At 34.4% G+C, this 19636-nt stretch overlaps 1 protein-coding gene across 1 annotated transcript; it reads right to left on the bottom strand.

The window, feature by feature from the left end:
• Positions 1-1360: 1360 nt before the first annotated feature.
• LOC149773117 (uncharacterized) lies at positions 1361-5131 on the bottom strand. The gene is made up of 2 exons (XM_089946810.1): positions 4690-5131; positions 1361-4176 (listed from the first exon to the last, which is right to left on the bottom strand). The coding sequence occupies exons 1-2, from the start codon at positions 4939-4941 to the stop codon at positions 4054-4056; spliced, it is 375 nt and encodes a 124-aa protein (XP_089802936.1). The 5' UTR covers positions 4942-5131; the 3' UTR covers positions 1361-4053.
• Between the last annotated feature and the right edge of the window lie 14505 nt (positions 5132-19636).

Raw genomic sequence — 19636 nt, 5'->3', positions numbered from 1 at the left:
TAACTAATAATAATCGCTCATAGTATAATTTTCATTCCCAATTGCGCGTCAAATCGAATAGCGAGGCAATCGGAAGAATCTGAGTATTTAGTGCTTACCGATACTTTTAGTTGTTGTAAGGGTCACTTATCAAAACATGTATATATAATCATATTTCTTCATAGCAGAATACTTGTTCTCCGGAGCAGATTGTTTAGAAAAATTAAATACAAAGGTTATACCCCTACCAGTAGAAATATTTTTATTTTCTCCTAAATACTACCTCCACAAAGTCACCCATAATATTCATAATAACAGTCCTCTCTATGTAACTATGTAATATTCTGTTGGTCTATGGGGAGTTTCCAGGGATGGTGTCAGAGTCCTCAGTCCTACTGGCTTTACAGTACCTTTCCACGCAAAGTATTAAGCCCGAAACAATCGAAATGTTTCACTGAGTACGTATTCTTCACAGCTAGATGGTTACACTTGAAATTCGAGCTTCGATGGTTCCGTCCCACAGACTCCGCGCCTAATTATTTACAATCCTCCTCCTCCAAACATATCGCCGCAAAGCTATTTCTTGGTCTGCCATGCCTCTGTTTCCAGTGAATGCATTGACTGTACTCCGATTACAAGATTTGCATTATATTAAGGCTCAAACATTTATTTGCAGTTGTTGATGAGGCTAATATAAAATTAAAGGGGTATATTTTCAAATGTATGCTGCTGATGCAGATGTTGATGATCACGAGTTGTAAAAGTATTACAAATTACATCTGTATCAATCAAGATGTTTCTATAGTTAGCAGTAAATATTTAAGTCTCTATCACTGTCTGACTCTTTGTTGTAAGTGTGTAGGATACAATGGAACTACATTTTATTACACGCGACTATAAAAGTGTAATCTATTTGACAGCGTCTGGAGTGGCCGAGTGGTCTAAAGCACTCTCCGTTAAGGATCACTGCCATCTCACCACCGTGAGTTTGAGTCTAGGATTCGGCTAATGTGTGTATGTGAGAAAGCTTGCCAATATCTTCTCGTGGGTCGGTGGTTCTTCCTGGGGTTTTCCCGGGTTCTTCCTCCATCATTAACACTGGCCGCCATACATAGCCTATCATGTGCTGGAAAATGGAGTTAAACCCCAAAACAAGAACAACCTATGTGACATAGAAAGACTCAAAATTAAGTAAACCTCTGAATTGTTATACATTTGACGACAACATACTCAATGTACACCTGAAATAACAACGGTTAGGAGCGATCACATTGGGTAGTCAATCAGAAGATTAAATAAACATATTTTCAGAGAACATTTAATTGCTACACATAAATGAAAATATCAATGAAAAACAAAACAATTAACATTCAGAGTGAGCATAGTTGAAGAAAACGTTCAAGGTGAGGATACTGTAAGAAAACTTTAAAGGCAAAGATAATGTAAGGAAAAAGAGATTAATATTTGAAAATCGACTGAAGTTTTCATGGCAATACAATTTATCTGACAGTGCTCCAATCCATTTACAGTTTAAAATATCCGTAAGCGGATTCATGAACCTAATTTAGTTGATTTTAACAAACTATACACATAATTTGCACAAATGTCCATTGTTTCGGATTTCCATTCACTAAAACGTTTCAAAAAAGGTCAATAATTGCTACGATGTATTCATTTATTATGAAAACGAGATCTTATATTGCCCTATCTTTGAAAGGTAAAATACATGTTGTATACTAATATGCTACGGTTTACATTAAATACCATAATAATGAGGGGCCATATTTACATACATGATTGGGATCAACAATGGCCTTATGTCTCAGTTGACGCTAAATTGTGGTTAGTCCATACAAGATATTGATTTATTGATTATTTAAATAATACAGGATATTTCTGATGAAAGACAGTGGGCGCATGCGCCTGATAATAAACAGATGATATGTAGGACCGGATCACAGACCCTCCCAACACAGATATATTTTTTACTGGGGGGGAGGAGGGGCCACCTTTTGCAATTATTCCAATGCATCCAACCGTGGTAATTCGGCATTTATGTAATGTGTATTCGGTCGTTCAGTTTATTTCTTTTCCAATATATTTGAGTTTGGTGAAGAGGAAATAGAATGTATTCGTACCAGGAAATCCAACAGAATCAATAAGTGAATCCGGCTAAAGGCTTTCATGCACTCAAATACAGACACATATGGAGATTATATTCTACATGATGGTAAAATAGGGAAAAATATATAATATAAATTATGAACACAAGACAATACAACGTGACAATACTACTTCCTACGAAAAACCTATAAGAATTGAAATAAAAATGTGTAATCCATTCTTATGTGACAACAATTACTTCCTTGCTGAAATCAACACCGATTAAAATCTAACGTTACTCTATTTCGTACTTTTGTATTCTCATTCTAGCTACCATTTTGCAGTCAATATCGTCATTCTACATTTTAAATATGATTTAATATCCAAGTGTACTACAATTAAAGTTCATTATTTTGTAAAACTTTGTTTTTGATTATAAATTATCGTGTATCGGTATCAAAAAATTATAAACTTTAATTTATAATAAAAATCAATTTTACAGGGGTACTGTTCATCATATGAAAGATTTATAGATTATTTCAAGAGACTGTTCAACAATTAAGTAGTAGAAAATTAATGTTTCAAGGTATCGTCAAAGGTAAATTTCCCTTATAGCTTCACAAACTTGGAAATTGTGATGTACATTAGAGGTATATAGTATTTCTTCATTCGTTTGAAATGATTGTCGAGTTTTATGTGCATATAGAAATACTATTTCATGTATCATCAATATTCTTTTTTATCTAGAGGCAATTTTCCAGCCAGTGATATTATTTACCGTTATTATAAACATATGATCAAGAATCGTTTCCAATCAGTCAAATGTCTCTTTCAGACATCTATATAAACATATAATGTTCTAGACTTTATCTGCATCTGTCGCTGGCAACATTTGAAATCATTATTTAGTATAGATCCAATCTGAATAACATTTGTCATCTGAATAACTTTCAGATAGCCGTTGTTGCAAATGACAAATTGTTTTCTGAACAAAATGGGCATAAAGTAATGTTTGCCAAAGGAAGTGTTTGCATTTTGTTTTTAAAGGACTTTAATAAAACGTTTGACGGAAATTAAGTTGTGATAATCTCGTGGACTTAATCTGGTGTTTAACTACACATTTAAAAAGCGCATCGTGGAAATGATTTGTTATTGAGAAGATGAATCACTTTATTTCTTCTAATATAATATGTAACCTCCATTAGTGGAGAGCAACTGTGCTTTTAACTGTTGATGTATGGGTATGAATGGAAGGGATATACAAGAAAAAACAGTTATATGCAACATGTGCACAATTGATATTAGTTAGGTTAAATCTGTAAAGTGCAAACGATTTGGATGCCATCTTTGGTAACAGTAGGAATATATAACTGATAATTATATTTTGTACACATTTGGTTCAATTTTGTTTATAAAGTATTCATTACCAGGTAAGAACATTCATTTAATAAACTTTTGATAAAATGTAAACACAAATATTGTTTCTTGACACGTAAACATGTGTTCGTATTCTTTGCATTCCCTCGAGGACGTCTAGGGAAAACAAACATTCATAAGTCGGACCAAAATAGCGGTCAGTTCCATTAGCATAATGTTGCAATAATGCTCTTTATAATTGCGAAATTAACACAAAGCCTAAACCTTCTATCATATATAGAAATATACCTTTTTCTAGTGCCAACATTCAACAAAATACGTAAAGATGTACTTTAAAAGTGAAGCATATATGTATTTTGTTTCCCCTTGACACTTGTAGCGACAGATAACTTTTGAGAAGACTTTGCATCCAGCTGATAAATGTTTTATAATATATAGTGATATTGATATTTGAAAGGTAACACCGTAAATTGTGAGTTTCGGAGATAAAACATTTGCGAGTGCATTTAAAAACAGATTTGTTAATTCACCACCAACGGGGATTTGTCTTTTTATTTGTCTTGTTGTTCCTCAAATCAGCAGCTAAACGTTGTATTAGTCAACAGACAAATTTGCATAGTCATTATCGGATTCTTCGTGTCTATTATTTATTTGTTCTTCAGTTGAACTGTAACTCTTGATAGTGTTTATTGCTTCATTGAAGGCAGATAAAGCATCCTGTAAAAGAAAGAAAGATTGCATTAATCGTTTGGATTCTATCATTTTGAGAAAAGGAACAACAATACTCCAGATTGTAATGAAAATAAAAGTTGCAATATTGATGTGCACATATCAAGTCAAGCAAAACTGGGTTGCAAAAATGATCTAAGCGATTACCCCTATATGCGCAGGTCAGGTAACCTATATTATTTCGGCAATGGGACATATATATTGTGAATATTATTGTTTATCGAACTGTGTTTTGTTCTCGCAGAAATACAGGGGCAAAATTTAAGTCGCATTGTAAATTGTAACGAATGAAGAGAACGTTCTTTCATATTATCCCTAGATCTATGAAAATATAACTCGTAGGTTATAGCTAAGTTAGTCCAATGATTCGTTTGTTTGTTTTGCTACTGTTCTTTTGGAGGGGTGTATGAACGTGTGTGTGCCTTAGAGAGAGAGAGAGAGAGAGAGAGAGAGAGAGAGAGAGAGAGAGAGAGAGAGAGAGAGAGAGAAGTTAAAAGCAACCTCATCTATAGTACTGTACGGGTTTTCCTGGGGCTCCTCCTCAAAACTTTCATTTTGAAGGTTGTTTATTCTTCCAGATTGAGCGTCAGTTTCCCTGTCATTTGGTACCTTTGCATAGAGAAATTCTAGTTTGATCCCATTTTCGAGCACACTCATATCTCCTAGTTGATTTTCGTCACAGCTAGAACTAGAAAAGCATTTTCCCTTTATCGAATCATAGCCTTGAGTGCCATTTCTGAGGCCCCTACCCATTATATTTGAAGAGGCGTACAACACCTGCAAAGATAAGTCACTCCTTAATGGGTGAAAAGAGGCTTGTATAGAATCTAAAAGGTCATGTAAACTCCTTGATTTTCTTTTATGATTTGGGTAATTTATCCTGTAAAGTCTACCACATGTATCTTCCTGTGTGTTGGGACCTGGTAAGCGTCTGTTCTGTATCCTGGATGTCCCTTGTGAGGTGTATCCATTTGTGAGTGTTCCAAGATTCAGGACTAGTTCATTCGGTGATTTGAAATCTATTTGTAATAGATGTATGGACGATATAGTAATTGTTATTATATTCAACGAATACGTGCTGGATCAAACAGTACATAGTGTCAAGAGATTTAAATATTTGTGGCAACATATGTCAATTCACTAATGGGTATGTCAATGTTATTTGTGTAACGGAAGCTATTGCAAAAATGTACTTAAATTAGATGAACATTGAACAATTTACTCCCATAAATATAGCCTTGCATCTCACATGTTTAAATAAGAACCAATAGTAGAGAATAGTTTTAAAATTGGGCATTAATCGTTTGAAGATAGTGTGCGCACAGTGATTGGTCAGTCAACATGCCTATCTTCTGATGGAAACCACAATATGCACTAAATTTTATAGTAATCCACTAAAATGTGAAGAGTAGCGACATTTTTAAAACTCCGCTATTACTATCCATCCAAATGTATGTCAGTAAGAGCTGTACATCTAACAAAATTCACTGAATCACAATGTTTTGACAGTATGTCTATTGTCAGTTTCGTTGCGATACATAATATATGCAGTTGATCATTGTTTCTTATCATTTTGTATACCCCATTCCTTTTATTCAATTTGCATGTGTATATGTGTTTCCACGTTGAGTGTTTGTCAAAGTATCACGCCCCTTCCTCCTCTTGACGTATTAGTTTATACGTGTGGGTTGTTAACATTGTGCCGATTCGTCTTTGTTTCCAAAAAACAATAAGTGCTTATCTGCTATTTGGTAATAAGTATCAGAACTTTACTTTGCTATTTCAAACATTACACCATCTTTTGTGCTTGGTTTAAACTGTTTGGTTGCAATGTACTAATGCGGCCTTTCTACTACAACAATAAAACTGATTTTTCGGACTTCTTATGTTTGTCTTATCTCATTAAGAGTCGAAAGCGCACAGTCTATTTAGAAACTAGTTTGTTCTTTTTTCAGTTTATGGCATGTATCTTAATCAATCCCATTTACGTGATCCCATATATATATACATATATATATATATATATATATATATATATATATATATATATATATATATATATATATATATATATATATATATATATATATATATATATATATATATATATATATATATATATATATATATATATATATATATATATATATATATATATATATATATATATATATATATATATATATATATATATATATATATATATATATATGGCATGATGTAGCAAGTGTCAAAGAGTGCATTGCTTTGAAATTATTAAGTTTTAATGTATGATGTACCCGGGTGGTCCCTGATTGCATTAAAGCGAAGTAGCCAAAAGTAATACAATTGTCAATAGGGCATGAAGTAGCAGGGTCATAGAGTACTTTAAAGCAAGGTGTACGAACATCTGTACTTATCTCTCTGAATGGCAAGCTCACTAGGTACAATAGAACAAGATATGAACCAACTTATTTATACATTGTTGTGTGTAGCTTTCATTGACAACTCATTTTGAGAGGAAGACAGCAAATATATATGATACCGAGTTCTCAGCAAGAAATAGATTCACCTTATGAAACTGTTTTAGTAATTTACCACTTTTTGATTTTATGACAGTCACTTCGTATTTTGAACATTATAGTCGACATGATAAGAATGAAGAAAAAACCTTAAGTTTGTTAATGCATGGCAAGTAATTTAAATAAATAAAACAGAAATCAGAAACGTGGTCCTTTGTGTATATTAGTTAAGACTAAATATTATACTATATAAGTTGAGCGGGGCACATGACAATGTTGAACTTGAAAACAAAGCAAATGAAGGACCATGGTACTTTTGGTAATTGCTTATAGCTTGTCTCTATCTCTATCACTATCTGTTACAAACACTCCAGATACACATTGCGGTAAAATTCGTAAACAGTAGCACTATATTCCTGTTAAAAGGAAAGGATGGTCTTGTTCAATCATCCCGCCAAGCATATTTGTCAGAATAAATGTGTGTGGGTGTGGGTGCTTTCTCGTCATATGACTTTTTCAAAATTTTGTAGCTGATTTCAAATTCCCGTTAGTCCCAAAAGTGGTCCAAACGTTAATATTAAATTTCCATACATCCTCATTTTGACATCCATACAGTTAAGTTCTCATTAGATCGTATAGAAGCCACATTGTAATGTTAACGTCCCAAATAGCTTTAAAGCAGCGAAATTGCTAATTTTAATTTCTCATAGGAGTCTGTAGTGATATACATGATGTTAAAATTTCATAGGAATATACAGAGGTTCAAACGCTAATGCTAAATTCTGATCGCACTAAGTTGTGACATCATTAATGGTGAATTCTCATAGACCTCCACAGTTTTCCCCTGTACTTCTAACAAAGATACAAATTAGGAGTTGTATAATAATTTAATTTAGCTCTATCAAGATTAAAACGTTTATTGCAAATCGAAGAGCATCTAGTATGTGTATTATGCTATCAAGAACAACATAAATGATTATATATTAGATATGAAATATTAACCTAGCGTACATTTGTGTTGTATATTCTCCTATGATACTTGTATTATGGAATGACTCAATAAAGGAAACTTGCTAAACATGGTACATGTGCAAATAATATTTGTAAACATATCATACCTGCTTTACTAGAAGCATTCTTATGCCACTGCCTCACCAACACACATCCTATGACCAACAGCAACACAGCGACTCCAACTAACCGCATACCGATCACTGTCGTTTGAAGGTCGTAGTTGGCAATACTCATAAATTTCTCAATCATGAACAGATGTGGAAATAAAACTTATATAGCATAGTTTATGTTTCTTTGTAATCATAAGTGCATGCAAAAAGTGTATGTATGTATGTATGTATGTATGCATGTATCCCACGTTTGTTTATAAATGAGGATGAAATAATGTACAAGGTCAAATACGTTTCTTTGCAACTACTCGTTAATTTTAAAACATAAATGTCGATCAATTTTGTCTGTGTATATAACTTATAACCTGTTCATATAATGCAAATTCGGTAGAATAAATACTCCTAAATCCTTAATACTTGGTCAAACTATTAACTTTTCATTTAACATGTCGACGTTATGCGGCGTTCAGCGAATTCCAGTTCGAAACAGACTTTTCATTAACTAGAACATCAATCAACAGAATGACCAATCATTCAGGCATATGCCAGAATTTAAACTTAAATCATATTAGTGCATGATACGACCATTATATGCCATCCCTGATAATGGGATAATTCTCACAGTGTATTATGAAATACACAAATAATAGTTAACAAACACTCGCCGGAAAGACGATTGACTGAATAATATATTTGAAAGGGAACCAAGAACCAAAAATAAGGTAATTTTTCCCTAATGTTGAACAAAGTAAAGAAGATGAAACCTTCTGAAATTTGATGAGAAAAAAATAATTGTCTCGTCTGGAACTAATACAATACATTGCCTCTCCTGTTTTCTTCCTTTCGTTTGTCATCTGTAATCAAAATATATGATTATCCATTTTTTCTGGTTCTAATGATATCATAATACTCGTCCAAGTATAATTAAATGTTTTGCAACTGAGTTATTCTTAACAGGAACTTCATATAAGTTTTGCATTAAAGTATAATTTACCTTTATAACATAACCGTATCATCCTCATGGCATTGATTAATAACTCACGGTGTTATTGTTGTTAGCTATGTAACGTTCTTGTCTATTGCATTTGGAGAAAAGGAGTGGTAAGTATAAGTTAAAAGCCGTAGCAGCATGACATTTTGAGTGCTGACACCTTCAGAAAACATTCTTAATCGAATACAGTAGTTGTACCATTTTTGGGGGCATTGTCTTATGAATGTTACACGAGATCTAATAATAATGATATTTAGTGGTTTATGAACAATCTGACATTTTATGTAATGTTTTGAGACAATTTGAACATTAAAATATTTTATATAACATTTAGAAACAGTTTTAATTTTACACATTTTAATATCAAAATAAAATTCTATGTCAGGACTTCACGTTGTAAATACATGTATTGAATGTATGGTGAACTTTCTTCGTGTTTTGGTAGTTATTTAGTAGCTGACTTGCTTATGAATTGAATATTAAGTTCAATAGTTATTAACCTAACAGGTACACATACGAAATATACAGAGATGTATCTACATAATTTGCACTTAAACAGATTGGTCTGTATTTAAAAGTTCAATTTAGCGAGCTTTTTAACATGGAAGGTTAGATTATATATCGATTCTAACCAGAGCGATGATTATGCTGCAGTTTAAGAGTTATGGGAAATATCATAGTACTGTTTATTTACGCAATCTGGATTTGTTAACACAAAGATTCACTGACAAGAACAAAGATGCAAATTGTTAAAACAATCGTGATATTGAGTAAATATATAATAACGCTATATATACTCCTGATAAGTTTGCTTTCGTTTTGAGCATAGTCTTAACAGAAACATGTCAAAAACACACTCAATAATATTGCCACAACCTAAGGAGGAATAAATGTTTGTGTCTGTTACTGGACCTGTGTATAAGTTTGCTGGACCTGTATATAATAACTTGCAAATTTGCATTTTGAACAAAAATAATGTACATTTATGTGAATATACTATATTAATAAAGCGTAAACAACTATAATGTATTGTAAACCGTTTACTGGCCAATGCTAACTGAATTGTTTCAACATTGTTTGGCTGGTCTCCTTCCACGCATAACATTTTGATAATTGAGGGTATGTGCTAGGTGGAAAATCAGTTACGAAGAAGAGGATAAACAAAGATTCAGAAACCATCTGATTTTATAATTTATAATTTTGACGATCTGCAGGTAGTTCCATCTACTGATGAATCCTGTGTAGAAACAGAGAAAGAAATGTCACATTACGCGTGATAATTTGCCAAAGTTTGCATGCATTTTGTGGTTAATATTTTAAATTCTGACTACTTTCAGTTCATTTTGCATAAAGGCTTCGGCACTGATAAAGAAAAAACTAAGTTTCATTCATGAGGAAATAGGCAACTAATTAAACAAATGATATAATATCTGTGAATTTTGGAAATAGATGTAAACACAGGCTAGTTTTATATCGTTCACAATGTTCTAATTTTCTCTTTGAATTGTGCTGTCTAAACAAAACATCAGCCTGTGGCCAGTCAGATTTTATATTCGCTTGTGATGACATTACGCTAGCAAGGTCTATGTAAAGAATCGATACCCATCACCATACTATGTTAAATCTAAAATGCGATGTACTTCATTGATTTTCCAGGCCTGTATTTATCTTTGTATCACGCGCAACAAGAACAGAAAACGTTAACCTCTGCATGTGATTACATTCAGTGCAGTTAGATCAGCGCATACGCTTTTTATTTAAGATTATAAGGAATGTCTTACAGCTTAGGCTGTGATCTCACATTATGTTTTCAGATCTGGGTCTGTGCCCACTTTATGTTAAGCAAACATTGTAAACGTGTACATTAGAAACTTCTTCTTACCTTTTTATCTACAGTGAAGCATTATGTGCCTGAACAAAAAATTAAAATAAAAATGAACGATACAGGGTGTTGAATCTATATGATGACATCTTCTAATCTGGAATAAGGCAACAGTAGACTTGATCGAATTTCGTTGGGTATTTTGTAAGATACAGACAGCACACAAACACCAGACCCGACCCACAAACAAAAAAGAACATCACCAATACTTCACGTTGACATTTCCAGGATCTTTATTGACCTACATGACATGTGACATCATGAATTGGAAACTATCTATGAGCAATACCTGCACGTTGCTTCACCTGACTCTTCCATACGATTGTTTCGAACGTGGACATTTAAGGGAAAATACCGAAATGGCCACCATTATGCAAAGTTGCAGAATTTAGCTCCACCAGATAATGAATATATAGGCCGGAATTGAATTAGCACAGGGCGGCAGTGTGCGAAATTCCGCTAGTCACAGCTGCCTAGGGAAAGATAAGTGGCCATTCCCTCTGACCAGCTGAAATGTGTAGCTATATCAAGTCAAATTAGTGTACAACTAGTAAAATTTCGATTTTATGACATGAAAAGAAGCAACATAAGCCATGTGTGAAATAAATAGAGGGAGTTGTTTCTCATGAACACTCGCAATTCTGGGTAAGATGGGAAGATAAATAACTCAATGTGTATGCATTGGATCGTTTTCCGACAATCCAATGAAAGAATGGATCATTCCGCAGACCTAATTTCATGGGTACCTGCACTTTGGACACAAGATAATTACTGAAGGAGGCTGGGCCTATTTATACACCTCATTGACAAGTCAGTGGGTGAAGATCCTAATTAATGTTCTGACATTCCGACAGGTTATCAATGCAACATCACATTCGGATGACATGCATCCAGATTAGGCATGGACCGATTACGATTGTAAGAGTAATACAAGTTTACATGAATGAACAAAAGACCTTGAATTACTGGCCACCTATAATTACTCATTCCTTATTGTAATATAAGGAATGGGTCATTTTAGGTGGCCAGTATACAAGCTTACTGTTCTAACAGTATAACATTGTTTGCTTTTCAGGCATACAGTTTTTGGTATATGCCCCTAAATATATATATCAAGCAAACACAAAGCGATCGCAATCTTTATCTGAATCATCCCCCTGTTATAGTAATCGTCATTATAGTTTCCAGATAAAGTGTAATCGTAATACTTGTCGTAATCATCAGTGCCAAACAACCTGTAATCGTAATCATAATCCTCATCAAGCATCTGTAATCGACCCCATGCCTGCGATAGATACGTTACGTTTGGATTTGGATTTGCTACACAGTAGATATCAATTCTAGTCGTTAAATAGCGTATACGTAAAGTAGAATTTAATAAATTTAATAATAGAATATCTAATGCAAATGTGTTATTTTGAGGTGTTCGTTTCAGCTATTTTCCATGTTTTATTATCTAAACTTTTATCAAACAGGGTTATATTCAGTCTAGCTGCATTAACTATTGAGATATTGCCAGCATATGGTCTTCTTATGTGATGAAACTAAGGAACAATTGTTTATAGACATGACAAGCAATATTTCCAGGGTATTGCTAATATGGGCTTGTATGGGGATTATTTGGTGAGCATCAGACGCTGGAGGGCAGCACTATGCTGGCTGTATCGAAGTACCGGAAACGAAGTGAATGAATTCAATTTCCTTTTCATTGACGTCGCATCTTGTTGTTGATAATATTTTGGATCTGCACCTTTTAATACCTTTTAATACTGGTTTGCATTCCTCATATCGCTTTATTTATTTTGTATTTACCAAAGGTTAGGTCAGTGCATTTATTAAGGCGGACACCACTTAAAACATGTCAACATATACACGAATTATATTTATCGGAGTTAGACATAATCGTCTTCAAACATATATTATGCAAAAGTGCATACAAGATCGACTTTGTGCAATTGAAATCCTGAAAATATCGACCAATTATTAAATAGAAGATAAAATAGAGAAATTCATGTTTGCATGAAAATGTATAAAAGTGTTATTAATACTATGTTTATTCCATTTTTTTTATTAGTCACTGTGATTAGAACAAACTCGTAAGACGTTGAAACCCAGTTCACAAATTGAGTCAGCAGATTGATCTATGACAGAACGATATGGTTAACGTTTATAGTCGTATATCCTTCACATTATGTGACACCTTAACCTTTAAATGGCTATTATGAACTAAACGAAGTCTGGGATACAATATGCTTGTTCTGAACATCATGCATGTTATTTTATAAAAATAGTTATTCGTAAAATTGACACTCAAATGCGGCGAGATCGCCTACTAGCACTTGCAATACTAGTATAAATAAGTACTCTCTCTTTCTTTCTTTCTTTCTTCCTCTCTCTCTCTCTCTCTCTCTCTCTCTCTCACACACACACACACACATTCACACACACACACACAAGATGATCGGGTGAAGCTTAGGTGACCTGGCAGCAAATATGCATTATTATGTATAAGTGTCAGATACACTTTACAAACATTGAGATCTATGCGATGCTTACAAACGTCTGGCTTCGTAAAAGTTGCTAAGGCGCTCACTAGTAATCCATCTGGAAACAAACAAGTGGAAATCAATGCAAATATACTCTTTAGATCGTCTGGCTTTTTGACCTTGACGGCTTGGAGAGTTTGATTGTTTCCCAAGACACTTGACTGTATACAAATATGTTCTTTACATTTCTTTCAGTTTTATAATACCCATCTGTAACGGTCAAATTCAGTAGTTCCTAGTAAAAATCTCCACATACACGTTCTTTACATAAAGGACAAGTACCGAATGGAAATATATTGCACTGCTCTCTGTTCATTTTCAGCGCATATAGAGGAGGTCATAGTGTAGACTGGTCAGTCCAAGGTTGAGAAACATATTTATACTCATTTACGTGTATTAATGACATCACCCCTCACGCACAACCATATGTTTGCAATAGATGACTAAATAACCTACACATGACAGTTTACGGGTGATGATTACAGATACATTAAAGCGCATATTTGTCTGTAGGCATTAACATTTGGAGGTCATTTGAAATTCTTCTGGACAAAAAAATCGTCCAGAAAAGACAAAATGTGATATGGTCAACTAACAAGGAATATACAGATTTTGCCGTTTAAATAACTATTTGCACTGTATCTTATAGCGTGATTCACTGCTTACATAACTGTTTGAACCTACACTTCTTTCCATTTAGCCCTTGATAAAGGACTTTAGAGTTTTGACACAGATGGACCAACATACTAAGTAACACGAATTAGGCAGTGGATTGAAATAAAGTGACCAATGTAAGGTTCGAAACGTCCTAGGAGGAGTAGCAAAGCATTTTTAGCATTTTACCTTATCTTAAATTGTATGCTTCTTTTGTAAACACTCTTTAAACATCATGAAATCAAAAGTTCTCAGCACACAGATTGTTCCCCACAAGCATAATCCCCTCCATCATAAGATATTTTTGGACATCCGTGTTTATATTGTCTAATCACGTTTGCTCCTTCATTTTCTGACGTGGTTTCCTATTTGCAGATAAATACAAATAGACGACTTAATTCCTAACAAGTAAGAAAGTAATTGGGCAAATTGAACATAAGAGCCGGTCAGAAGTGATCATAGCATCTATTTTATCAGTAATGATCTCGCGATACATGCACTCATTGGCAGATTACTGCGGGACGGTTTAATAAAGAAAATATCATTATATGGAACTACATGCTCCGATTTTATGAACAGTGCTTATCTATTTTAAAAATAGCAAATTGGAAGAGAATATATAAATTAAACTAAAGATCTTTTCGTTCCTTTACTTATAGAAAGATAGTATTTTATTATATACCAAGGTGTGATGCATATTAAGATTACCAGCTCTAATTAGTCTGTATGAACGAGATACTCATTTTAACCGGTAAGGGTGTGCACATGGGCAAGTGTGTATGTGATATAATTTGCGAAACATTGATATGTTAATGTAATGGAAACCGCTTCCCAGCATTTCACCGTACACGAAATGCTGGTCAGAAGGACAAGCACAAAGTTCTACTGATTCTAATGAAACTATCTGTAAACGGACTAAGCATTGCAACAGGTGTGCATGTATTTTTCTATATCGCAACAGATGTACGTTTTTAATAACCTATAATGGTCTTATATCCAATAACTGAATTCTGGTTGCTTTTAGACTCGTCAAAACGTTCTTTTGCAATTATGTCCCCTGAATATGTGCACCAAAAACCGACACGAATGCGACATAAATTATTACTAATCTGACTTACCGTCCTCCACATAATGTAAGGTAATTGGGCCCGATATTATCGTAATATTTGTTTCTTGATTTGTTACATAGCATGTGTATTGTCCAGACATTCTTAACTCAAAGCTGATTTTTAGTTTCTCGCTTGAAATAGTATTATGCCCCTTCCACCGAAATATACAATTTGGGTAGGAATTGGCGAAACAGTCTATTTCGAAAATCTCATGCTCCTTGAGTAAAACTTGCGCTTTCTGCTACTGAGCGATATATTGTCTAGTCCGTCTGAAAGAAAAAAAAAGGTTACAAGGAAACGTAATTTACTTGTTAACCTGTAAATGTCATGTGTAGCTTGTTTTAACATAAATCAGTCTCAATTTGGATTTTAGAAATTTTATTTTGGGACATATGCACATCGAAAACATCAGGATGCAGAATAATTTAAAACATTATATTGATATGGTGATCATGTTTGGCAATGCAGTAATAAGATTGTTGTCGGGTGTTTCCATTGCACGCTAGAAAAAAAAACCATGCCCTCAAATGTAAATAATGTCCATTTTGAACTGCCCTTTGTCCTTGTCGTGTGTATCTGTGTTTGGTGGGGCTAGGGGAAGCGTTGCACTATACTACACCAGACAACGCTGGAGGAGAACATATTACAAGGAAGAAGTCAATACAAATTTATTCCATTTTACAGCAGTGTGTGTGTATCTATGTGTGTGTGTGTGTGTGTGTGTTAATAAACTTGCGGGCCCGTATTTTGAGAAATACTGTCTGATATTTGTTTAACAAGATTACAATTACAACGCAAGAGCTGCTATCTTAAGAAATTAATTGTGTTTTGATATAGCATATGTTTCGAAAATTCTTTCTAAAATAAGGATAAAGTTAGAAAAATATTTTCTCCAAGTTTCTAGCAGAGTGTAACTTATGATACGGGCGATATACAAGTTGCAAAAGAAGATAACGCAATGTTTGTCATTTAAAACATACTCGCCTCCTTCCAATGCGAGTATAACTCATACTATTTCAGAAATTACCGTTTGGTTAGTGCAGAATGTGAAAATGTTGTGTAAGATGCAGCACGAAAAGGTAATGAAATTTTACTTGCAAAGACAGAACACAGGACTGACGGGTTACAAGATAGCACGCGATACATGTCACAATCTACCCATAACGTCACAATGGAGCGCACTTTTCTTGAACAATTCAGTCGAAATCAGTTCATCTAAATTCATTTTAGTCCTAATGGTGATGTACAATTTGAACACTTACTTTATGAGTACGAACAAGTGGCTGTATGCTTAGTATTCAGTTTATTGTTCAATTCTGTAACATATTTTACCTCGTAGGTTTGCATACCTTTCCTAGGGCTTATCGTATAGTCCTTCAGCCTAGTTATAATTTAAGGCCATACTTTTAAAACGCATCTCGATAAAACCTCCAGGTGTGCACGCTAAAAATAATATTTCTCGAAATGAACACGTTTCAAGCAGATTTGATACATGTCAATGTTGAATAAATATGTTAGCTTATTTATCTATTATTTATCTATCGATCTCTGTATCAATATATGTCTGTCTATGCATGTATATATGTACATATTTCTGTCTTTCTATCAATGACTCGAACACTTTAAATTAACTTACATGGTACTTGTATCGTATAAGGATCACTGTCTACTGAACAGCGATCATGTTCGCAGATTACACTCGGGAAGTTGTTTGCTGTTTCGTTCAAACATACTTGACATGTAACGCGGCTGAAGTTGTCAGTTATGCGCAGACTGGATACATAGTGTGAATTTCCGTTGTGGACAGAAGATACCTCAGTACCATTTATTCTCCATCTGTATATGTAACATTCTTGTTCATGGGAGGAGCTCCAGGTCATTTCAAACCTCTGGCCAAGGATGGGTTTTTGTACTGCTATTACTTTCGGCTTTCCTGTATGATAGATATGATAAGCATGGGCACTTATAGACACATATATTCGCATTTGTACGATACTTATTGGATGATTGTAAGGTAAAATTAGGCTTGTGCCTTTTGTCATAACGTACAAAGAAAGGAAAACCCAATACGTACTTGATACTTCATGATTTGTTTTGAATTTATCTGCTCTTGAGGACCCGTTCAGCACACAGTGGTAAAAGAGAGTAGAACGAATACGTTGATGATATAGTTTGCTATTAATATGTATAAACTGATGGAAACATCCACTTTTAGCAATCGAAATGCTATCAATGTTAGTGTGTATTGGCAAAATTATTAAATTGGAGGAAGTACATTAAAAATGTGAAATATTTAGAAGACCCCTAGAGTATGACAACGCTGAAATAACCCGCCCTCTTTATATTTTGTGAATCATTTTTGACAATAAACCGAGTACAATATCATATGCAGTATTGGTTGCATATCAGTTAGTAATTTTTGAGAAACATCACGGAGATCTTTAAACTATATGTGAAACAGCAGGAAGATGAACTTACCAAATATTGCGTCAAAATTAGATTTAGAAAAAAGTTGGTCGTACAAGGTGGGAGGTATGGGAGTTGAAAGGGAAGGCAGAATATGCCAAACATTCGATACCTTAAGTGGTGAAAATATTTATTTTAACAAAATCGGAGGCCTTGACAACTTCGTGAAATTTGTGATCATAAAATGTTAGTGAATATACGTTTTAACCTAACCTTCTCACTGGGGTAAGAAAAAGGTAACACCGCTAGGTCATATAATTAAATCACTGCTATATCAATAATAATGAGTGATTCTGCGCTAACTATGGAACCTCATACATCTAAGTTCGCTCGAGAACGACTAGAGACAATGATGAAATATCTTCCCGTCCGTGATTCTGTCAAACGGCAGCTACAATAACGTAGAAAGCTCGAGTAGAATTTGTAGCAGGTGATGCGGAATTGTTTAAACCGTTCACTTAGACTACTAAAGGTCTTCTTCCATCGCTGAAACAAACCGCTAAAGCAACGGGAAAATAGAAGAAATAGCTCAAGTGACTAAACATATTCTTCCATAACTTCTAGCTGGAATAGTTGCTACTCAATCCCAATTACAATTACAACAAAAATTACTTAAAGCGATTGACGGTATTGACCAAGCTCGTGTTGAGATTGGTGCTATAAGCGATCCTCATACATCAGAACCAGAACCTGCTAAAAAAAAAAGCACCTTCCAGATTTACCGAAGTAGGTTGTAGAAACATTCTAGATAACCCTGTAGGAATTGCTGCAGTAGGATATTCAGCCAGTAAAACTTTATTAGAGCCAGGAACCGTCGATGTTTCTTAATCAAAATGGGTTCCTTTTGTGTTTCCAAATTACTATGATATAAGTAAATTCTCTAAACATATAGGAATAAATTTAAAATATTTGAGACACAAGTCGCGAAGGACATTTCTGAGCACACTAAACACAAGCAGTAGAACATGAGACGACCAAGAAACCATGCCGACAACAATGATGGTGATGTATCACCGGCAGTTGTATGGCGTCAATCCAGAATTCGACTTGGGATTTGCATCATGACGATCACAGATTAATACTAATGGTATATTCAACTGTGTAATTCTATCTCTCTCTCATATATTAGATTATGTAGATAAGTCAGAAACGTTGCAGCTGCTGTTGAAAACTGTGTATCATGGATTGACTGTGCAAGGACGCTAGCGCATCTATATAGGCAATGTGACGTCACATTCCGCTCTCTTCGGATTGGAAGACTTTCTTTTTGTTGTGACTGAATTTTTGTAACGCGTGTTTGGACAGATGAATAAACTCAATTCGTTTCGATCCGCATTTCCCTTATAAATATCCGAAGTTCACTGAATTCCCTTCACCTTTTCTCGTCACAAGATATGGACAAACGTAGAATCGTCTACTCTCGAGCGTCAGTACTGTTCCGTACGGACTTACACATGTATGTGAAATCATCATAGACAATTATCAGAATCACGAAAAGGAGTGTTTGGAAAATAAGGATTTATATGGAGAGTCAAGGCTGTTTGAAGAGGGTCCTTATCTACGAATCAGAATAAGTTTGAGGACGATTGACGGTATTGACCAATCTCGTGTTGTATTTGGTGATACTAGGGATCCATTTATATCAGAAGCTGTACCTGATAAAAACACTTACCAGATTTACCGAAGAAAGTTTTAGAAAATTCCAGATAATCACGTAGCAGTTGATGAAATAGGATATTTAGCTAGTTATACTTTATTTCATCTAGGAACCGCTGATGTTTCAGTATCAACATCGATTTCCTTTGTGGTTCTAAATTTCTAAGATTTTAGTAAAATTTCTACAACAAATATAAGGATACATTTGGAGAATATTGCCATGACATTAAGACAACAATGGTAGTGATGTATGCCGGGTAGGTTTTGGCGTCAATCCAGAATTCAACTTGGATTTGCAGCACGAGGATCACAGCTTAATGCTAATGGTATATTCAGTTGTGTGTTTAATCTCTTTCATATATTTGATTATGTAGATACGTTAGAAATGTTCTCTTTGGAACCAACCATTCAAATACGTTAGTTAGAAAGGCTACCAACTATACCGTGTTCCACACAGGGAGCTCCTGCAGCGTGCAAGTACGCCTAGCATCTACTCCCTGATGAGCAAACACCGCCTTC

The sequence above is a fragment of the Sinohyriopsis cumingii genome, unplaced genomic scaffold (genome assembly GCF_028554795.1).
Source record: "Sinohyriopsis cumingii isolate HCF-2022 unplaced genomic scaffold, ASM2855479v2 utg000898l, whole genome shotgun sequence".
Classification (NCBI taxonomy): domain Eukaryota; kingdom Metazoa; phylum Mollusca; class Bivalvia; order Unionida; family Unionidae; genus Sinohyriopsis; species Sinohyriopsis cumingii.
Note: the sequence above shows the minus strand (reverse complement) of the source record. Positions and strands in the feature narration are given on the sequence as shown.

What these genes read in the sequence shown, in the direction of transcription:
- LOC149773117 (XM_089946810.1), bottom strand. Translation starts at nt 4,941, where the DNA reads ATGGGTAGGGGCCTCAGAAATGGCACTCAAGGCTATGATTCGATAAAG. An exon ending in CGTACAGTACTATAGATGAG is followed by an intron (nt 4,177 to 4,689) that starts GTTGCTTTTAAC and finishes TTTCTTTTACAG; the next exon opens with GATGCTTTATCTGCCTTCAA.